Source organism: Pygoscelis adeliae, unplaced genomic scaffold (genome assembly GCF_000699105.1).
Source record: "Pygoscelis adeliae isolate BGI_AS28 unplaced genomic scaffold, ASM69910v1 Scaffold40, whole genome shotgun sequence".
NCBI classification, from domain to species: Eukaryota; Metazoa; Chordata; class Aves; order Sphenisciformes; family Spheniscidae; genus Pygoscelis; species Pygoscelis adeliae.
In genome coordinates, this window is record NW_008823953.1 from 1,921,241 (window position 1) to 1,929,994 (window position 8,754).

At 37.5% G+C, this 8,754-nt stretch overlaps 1 protein-coding gene across 1 annotated transcript in view; it reads right to left on the bottom strand.

Annotated features, from left to right (window-relative positions):
- Nucleotides 1–3,795: 3,795 nt before the first annotated feature.
- The window catches only part of PSMA2 (proteasome (prosome, macropain) subunit, alpha type, 2), a 9,073-nt gene continuing 4,114 nt past the window's right edge, over nt 3,796–8,754 (bottom strand). Inside the window, exons 2-8 of the mRNA XM_009321508.1 lie at nt 7,822–7,898; nt 7,071–7,203; nt 6,524–6,646; nt 6,037–6,118; nt 4,811–4,884; nt 4,295–4,352; nt 3,796–4,212 (exon numbers count right to left, since the gene is read on the bottom strand). Of these exons, the coding sequence (XP_009319783.1) occupies nt 4,096–4,212; nt 4,295–4,352; nt 4,811–4,884; nt 6,037–6,118; nt 6,524–6,646; nt 7,071–7,203; nt 7,822–7,898 (664 nt within the window). The 3' untranslated portion in view covers nt 3,796–4,095. The remainder of the gene's footprint in view (nt 4,213–4,294; nt 4,353–4,810; nt 4,885–6,036; nt 6,119–6,523; nt 6,647–7,070; nt 7,204–7,821; nt 7,899–8,754) is intronic.

An 8,754-nucleotide genomic window follows, 5' to 3' on the forward strand; every position in this document is an offset into this window, starting at 1 on the left:
CCGCCTTGCCGCCGGCCCCAGCCCTCCCGGCCTGGCTCTCCTCCCCGGCGTGCCTGCAGCCAGAGTCACGGCGGTCCTCAGATAAATACGTATTGTATCCCGACAAGCCTTTATTAAGGAGCAAAGACATTACATTAGGTCAGAAATGCCAGAGACAAGCGAGCCTTGGGCTTGAACTTCATCGGGGAAGCGACCATGGCTCAATGTATCTTGGATCCATGAATAAGTAACAAAACCGGGCCTTACTGAACCACTTGGTGCTAAACGTGAGCAAGCGTCCTCCTTGCTTGCCTGGAGTTGCTGCCCACTCACGCAGTAGACATCTCCGTGGCCTCTAGCCTCTCTTTACGCTGCAGCAATACTCCCAAACAGCACGGGAGAGACTTGCCTTCTCTCCACCTACTACTGACAGCTGGTTCCTACAGTGAGCAATTGTCTTTACTTGTCTGAATGATTTCACAAGATTCTGCAAAGCAATAGTAAGCCAAAGCAAGCCGTAAGGGGTTTTCTGCACCTGTATCTTCTATCACATTGGAACCTATTTAAAGTCATAACCTCATGAAATGGTGATACTGTTTTCAGATCCCAATCCTACAAGTTAAATAAAGCCCAAGGAAATTCTCTGTTCTTGTAGGTGTCACACTATCCTGAGTTCCTCAGAGCAGCTCATCTTCCAGGACATGCAAATCAAGAACATTACCTACTTTAAGTTACCAGTGTCTCTTTTTCTTCTTTCAGATGACTGCTTTAGGAACAAGATAAATGAAGCGAACTTGTACTTCATGGGCAGCTTAAGTAATCAAGCTTGTAATTTGTCGTTTCTCACAAATGAACAGTGTTTGTCCACTTTATTCCCCCTCGGCCGCACTTCATGCAGTGAGTTGTTTTACAAAATATAAACAAAGCTAGTATCATATAGCTAAAAAAAATTAATTGCACTTTTTGAAAATTACCACAACCACCATATAATTTGCTACTCCATTGCACTAGTATCTCTCACTCCTGAAGTGATTTTATTATTTGAGAAATACATCTCAAAATTACTATTTCCTTAAATTCCAAGGATTTTGAATGGAAAGAGATGTAAATTAGTTCTCTGCAGCTTAAAGGTTCCCTTTAAATACTAGATAAAATTTAGTTACAAACTCTAGACGTGCAGTCATCTGAGTATGGCAATGATTTTCTTCAGTGTAGGATTAAGCAGTTTAAAAAAACCTCCACACTCTAAATCATACCACCTTCCCCATTAGAACAGCGTAATATCAAGGTCTATCCACCTACCACTAAGAAAATTATCTAATACTCTAAGTAAAGCTCGAGTGCAAACTATTATGCATATTCTTTCCAAATTACATGAAGTCCCATGAATTTTGATTCTTTGTAGGGCTTAAGTATATCAGGGACCTTTAGAACTGTTCTTAACAGCGTAAAAACTGTCTTTCTCAACTACCAACTTGGTGGCTCATCAAAATGAATGACAATAAACCATTAGACTATGGTATAGACCTACCCTTCTCGTTTCACGCAAAGCATGGAGCAATTAAATATTACCACAGAAATGATCACAGGGGCTATGAAATCATCCCTCAGAGAGACAGCCTGAGGAAAGCACTCTCAAAGGAAAATTACAACTGGTCATTTTGAAGATTTTTGTTGTAAAAGGAGACTATGTACTAATGTATGGTGCTGTGATAGCCTAGTGACAGCGTTCTCATCTTTCTCAAGGCACACTTAGGTTTGTTCTCAAAAGAAAAAGGTGCCACCATTTAATAATAATCAAATCACACATTTTACCAATTCAAACAGTTTACATTCCTAAAAGCACTGACTGAGGCCACCTTCTACAAGATGACATTCAGAACATCTGACAGATGTACTAACTTCACATTGCCACCCATTCACAATGTTGGTCTGTAACACGAAGTAAAACCAACACCGCTTCCGAAGTACACACTTCAGTAAAAATACCCCATGTGGTAATGGTTGTCTGTCCTCCTAACAGGGTGGGAGGAAGCAGGCAAAAACCCCCTCAACATTTATATCAATTATCAGGTATCTGAAGGAGAGCACTTCCTTATTCAGAGCACAATAGTTTCCGTACAATGCACAGAACAGTTACTACATTTAAATTATTAAACCACAGGAAAAAATGGAAGATGCTGTTTTTTCACTTCCCTTCACCACCTGTAAAATTAGGAAAATTCTACAGATGGAAGTTGTTCAATTATTTAAAAAAAAAAAAACCCAAACACAAAACCAGAGCACACCCCCCAAACCTTAAAACATTTTTTTGTTTGTTTGTCCCATTGTTACCAACTTGGGAGTGAGACAGCACGACTTACTTGAAACTTGCTTTGGTTTCAACTACCCTTCAAAGGGTGTTCTTTGCTAATCAACTGTTTCTAGTAGAGGAGGCAACTAAGCTACTGCAGCTCATGCTAACCATTTTCTGAAGTACCTACCTGCATTTTTTCATATAGAAAACTCCTTTAAATATTTATATAGCATTAAAAAACTGAATTAATGTGTATAAATAGTCCAAATTGAAGATGTAGCAATATAAAGTCTCCAGTTTCAGTTCCTAGTTGTTCATTTTCTCTAGAAGAAGAATCAGAGCATGGACTGGTTTTCAGAGTAAAATACTCGAAGTGATCTGGAGGAAGTCTTAATGAACCATTTGGACACAGCTTTTATTTCTGACATTAGGAAATAAAACTTCATTTATGGCATGCTTCAGAAATTCTTATTTACCTAATGATAACATAAAACGTCAGAAGACAGACATTGGAAAGAACAGATCAATTAGCTTATACACTACTTTCTGCAGACCAACTCATACTTTATATTTTCTTCATTAGTTATGGCAGGCTAACATGTAACCTGTCAGACTGCGCCTGTATGTGCTTAGCCTTATGTACAAGCAGAGTGATCCAGCTATTGCTCCCAGTTCATTACCAACATTTTAACAATCAGACTGCTTTAATAAAAAAAAATAAAATCAGCAAACAGTAACTTAAATGGCTGCAGACCAGATTATTTCTGCTGGAAAAAAGTACATATATTTATCCTATTTCTTTGGCGGTAAATTTTGTGTTTCTATATAACCTGAATGACTCTACACATGTAACAAATGTATCAATACATACACCCACACACAGTAGTATTCAAGCATCTAGTTCTGCACCTGTAAAAGTTGTGATGCATAAATTAAGTGCTCTTTTCATTACTGCACCTTTACAGTTATCTTGCAAGTTGGAAAATACTTTAGCACAATTCAAGGGATAAAGTAATTACATTACATATTCTCATTTTGCTTTGTAAATCCTGTTGATTTTTATTGATAGTGATAAAGGTGTTTAGTTTTCAGTAAGTTACTTCCATTATTTCTAACAATATTTCAGGGTTGAAAAAGTGCAATTTCTAGGGCCACGAAAATAACCAAAGTAACAGAAAACAGGTTCTTGAGACACAAAGACCAAGAGGGTCAAGAACCAAGATGCTCAAGTAGATCACAGTTCACCCCTGAAATGGAAGACTGTTCTGCCTCTTTGTAAACGTAAATGATCTTTTACAGCAGGTAAAACCATTTTTGGAAGTTACTTAACATTTAAACAACATTCCAAAGTGAAAAAATTATCCTGTCTACTCAAAATTTAAATTCTTTAAAAGAACATCTAACGAGAGTTCATCATGGCTGATATGTATGTGGAAAATTGTCTTTCCTTGACAATAAAGATATGAAATCTCAGCTTTATGCAGATAAACAAGCTATGATTAAAAAGACACACAGACACCTTCCCCCAAAACAATGGCCTTCAAATTTTATTCTTTAGCCTTTTTCAAGCTGTCATTATAACTTTACATTTTGTACAGTATTTTGTGTACAAAGATTCCATGTATCAAGGGAAAGAATTACCTGTAATAAGATTCCATGTATTACAATATTAGGACTGTTGCATTTGCACCCATGATATTTAAAAAATCTCTCAGACAAACCATGTAGAAATAAGTATGCAAAAACGGCAAACAAAGACATTTAAGTAGCCAAAATTAAAAAGACCTTTGTGTGAATCACACAGTCTTGCTCGGTTTCTACTAGGCTATTGCAGCCAAGTAGTCCTTAACCTCAGTTGGAGTGAGCCTCCTAAAACCAGCTTCATTACAGATACCAACTTCAATGTTGTCTTCTGTCATTTGCCCTTCAAAGCTCTCCTATTAAAGAAAATATAGTTCAGTGAATCATATCAATGATGTCATAACAGTAAGAAACTTATTTCTTAAATATTTTGCTAACCTTTAGCGTTAAGATAGCTGTATGAATGGCATCTTCAAGCTCCAAATCTTCATTGTATCTGTGAACAGAAGTTCATGTATTTCAGCATGGGACAAAGATGTTTCCAAGTCCTAATAATCCTGGAGTCTCTAAAAACCCAAAACCTACTGAAATCTTCCTATTTCTCATACAAGTATTATTTGTAAGCACTGTGATATTAATAGTCAAAGCTATTATTTGTAAAAAAAAATTCACTACTTTTCCTACTGACACTGTATAGAACAGTATTTCTGCAAATATGTTGAATATAATGTTTATTGCACTGAAATATTTAATTCTCCATAAACACAAAAGCTGGAGTTTAAATAAAGCAAATTTCCTGTGCCTGCGTAAATAAGAGAACTGGAAGCATCATATCTTAAGTATTTTAAAACTTTGTTCTGATAATCTAGAAGTATGCTTTTTTTATCTGGCTGTTTTACATGGAACCTGAACAAAACAGATACTTGTCTGAAAGGATACTATCAAATACATTACCTTTTCTCAAGGAATGTTTTCCCATTGACGTAATTTTTTCCCATTGCTGTTGCTTTCCACGCAAAGTATGCTCCCTGTAAACGCAACATATTAAATTGTTTTGTGTAACTTAGTCAAACGTTACATATTCCATTACTTGGTAAAAAGTACAGAAGCAATTACGAAAATACTGAATGTTCTGAGAAGGTAGGAGACTATTTTGGATCACATTCAGACTAATTTGATATGGAAACATATGCTGTGAAAATGTACAAAACATTTGTACCGGGCCCCACCTATTTTCATCCTCCCACTACTTTGAAAGATGAATTTAGTAAGTCATTAGCATAGTTTTGACTTGGTATTCCTTAAACAAATAGTATGTTTGCCCTTGAGAATGAATACAGTCCCTTCCAACCCAAACTATTCTATGATTCTATCTTTTCTGAAGTTCACTCCATATATTCTTCTTTTTTAAGATTAAGTAATGTAAACAACTTGTTGCAAATAAGCCATCTGATTTATCTTAGCTACTAATACAACATTTAGCCATCACTTCCATTCCCTCCTCCGGCATGAAGATCATCAGCAGTTCTATGCCTCAATCAAGCTGCCTTACACAAGGCATCTGCATTCTGCTTTTTACATTTGAGCATCAGGTAGTAATTCAAATTTCTGAAGCTTATCAACAATCACCACAGTGACCACTTTTTTTTTTTTTTATGTAAAGCATTACAACTCATGCATGCATCAAACGGTAGTTTTTCAGAAGTGCAGTGCAAACACAGCAAATAAACTCACTTAAATTAATCACAGTCATTAAATACTAAAGCATATGCATTACATTTCACAATGCAACAGATTTTGACCTAACTTCCATCCAGTTTAGGTAACAACTATTTGAACAGCATAAGCAGTCAAAATTTTTTTTTTTCCCTGGTACCTGCTGCAGAATGCCACTCTTGCTGGCACTACCAACTAGGTGGGAAGGCATGAAAAGGGATGGTGATCTCCCTCAAAAACAGCTGCCATCCCTCAAGCAGTACAGGAACATGCAGGCACAGAATGATCCAGGCTTGCTCCAAGCACCTACTGAAATGGCTCATTCTGACTTCTGAAGTTATGTTAAGGGATCTTTTGTTCTAACTCTGCATTCTTCTTCTCATCACAGAAAGTATTTCATGAGCACATATAAAGTTTTAGATGTTTTATAAAAGCAGGAGAATTTACAGACCTAAGATACTTACAGATGGATCCGACTGAAATAAATAGGGCCGCCCTTCATTCCAGCCACATATTAGCAGTGATACACCAAACGGACGAACACCACTACAGGCAAAAAAAAAAAAAAACAACTAAAAAAAAAATCACAGTTGATACGTGAAATTTATTCCGTGAAAACCAAAGGTGACTAAATTATTTTGGACGTGTTAATCTTCCCCCAAACGCTTCCCACCAGCCCAGAGCTGTGATCAGGAATGACTAGTCAACCAACAGTACAACAACAAAAGAATGCTGCCTTGTCTGACATGTTTGTTTGTAAGACATGAAGACCCTACCTCACCCGCTGCCAGTTAGCGCTCTTCCCGCTGGCCCACTTCCTGTGGACATTCTCCACTGAAAAAACTAACTGCCTTTTTGACGCAAAAAATTGAATCACCAGGTAGTTGTTATTCCTTACATTTAAACAACATAATCTTTCTAAGCAACTTCAAAATTCAGTAAACCACATACCCAGATTGCGTGTATTCCTGCATCACAGAAGCAATTCTCTGTACTAGCTGAGCTGTTGGAATGGGCTCATGATAAACCAAGTAATATTGCTGGGCCAGTTTCCGAGCTCTGTGCACAAGTACTCTAAAAATGAAGACAAAATTATTATGTCAAAGAAAGTCCAACTAGTTGTTACAGCTAGAACTGAAAACTCATAATAAATACTATGCTAAGGAGTTACACATCCAGCATAATACCAATGTAAGAAGATAAAGATAACCCAGCACAGTCTGTATTAACTGAATAATCTCTGAAATACTTTAACTGTAACTGAGGTTGAATTACACTGCTGTTCATTCCCTACTCATTCTTTAGATAGAAGGTTATTTGACAAAGTATTGAATAAATTAAGAAAAACTTAAAGTGAATTTCCTATATGGTGTAATACAACGTAATATTATGCCATACGCTTAGAAAGAAACAGCTAATCGCTATCTGTTTCTGTTTCTTACATTTCTTGTATGAAAATGCATCTAAATGGCAACCAAACTAATTTTTTTTTTAATACCTGTAATCTGGACCCATACCACTGTACACTAAACCTATATGTTTGGTAATTGGTTCTACTTTGTGGACACTCCTTTCATCATAAAGAATGGATTTCTGCTTCTTCTCAGTTGCCAACACCACTCCATTTGCAGCTGGAAAGGAACAAGATTTTTTTTTATATATTAAACTAAAATTATGGAAAGCAGTCAAAACACAGAACAAGTTTATCAGACTGTAAAGAATTTTGCTCCTGCCTTTTTTAAAAACCCTTCAAGTTTACAATCATGTTAAACAGAGAGACTTTGATGAATCCACCCAACACATCGCTTCTCATTTTAAATACTCATACAGCTCCCATAATCGCATTCTGAAGATTCTGAAGCACATATTAATAATTGAGCAGTTGAAGTAACTTTTTGTGTAATTTCTATATATATGGACACACACCTGGAGTTATTTGCTTAAGAGACAGGAATGCTCAAAAAAAAGTTGTCTACTTCCACCAGCTGAGTGTGTCCAAAATCACCCAAGCAATTTTCTTCTCCTACGATGGAGCTCTATGCTCCCTTCCTTCTTTATAAAAAATTGAGTTGCAGAAAAAAAAATAGGAAATATTAAACCCACTAAAACATGAAAACTCAGTGAAAGAAAAACAAAATATGTAATAGAAGCAAGATGAAGACCCACCCAGCATGTAGTCCAAACTATTTTAGTTCTCTCAAATGATACTCAGAATCCTGAATCCTTCAGTAGTTATTTTCTGAACGTACCTTTAATCCCAACCGATGGAGCTCCTGCAGCCACTGCAGCCAAAGCATATTCAATCTGAACAAGCTTTCCAGAAGGACTAAGAAGGAAAATGCAAGAGTAAGCCTAACATAATTATGATATGCTCAAATCTTTCCTACAACACTCTGATGCTAACTTGCTTTTTTAAGCGTCTTTACAACTAGCATCAGCATATTCTAATCAGAATTTAAAAAAAAACAACCAACAAAAAACCACAAGTCTGAAGAGTCATAACAGCTTCTAAAAGAGCTGGACTGGTTCAGCGCAGAACTCACTGCTGCACAGTGCTACTGGGATACTCATGCAGCACCTGCCTACAACTCTGATGAAAGCTAATGTGTCTCGGATAGGGAGTAGTGACTGGGATGCAGGCTGAAGGAGGACAAGTCCGTTCTCCAACTTTATACCATTTTAAACAAGTTTTCTTGTGGGAAAAATCTTCAGAGTGCGTCATGACTTTCTACTGAAATGGCATTATAAATGTGGTTTGCAAAAGTTTTCAAGACACTGATGTTCACTGCTGAAAGGTATGAGGAAAACACGGCTACTCTTTTTGATGGTGGGGGTCTACTACAGGCCACCTGACCAGGAGGACCGAGCAGATGAGGCCCTCTATAGACAGATAAGAGCAGCCTCACGCTCACAAGCCCTGGTCCTCATGGGGGACTTCAACCACCCTGACATCTATTGGCGGGACAACACGGCAGGGCATAAGCAATCAGGGAGGTTGCTAGAATGCGTCGATGATAACTTTCTTCTCCAAGTGGTAGAGGAGCCAACGAGGAGAGGTGCTATGCTGGACCTTGTTCTCACCAACAAGGAGGGGCTGGTGGGGAATGTGAAGCTCAAGGGCAGCCTGGGCTGCAGGGACCATGAAAAGGTGGAGTTCAAGATCCTTAGGGCACCGAGGAGGG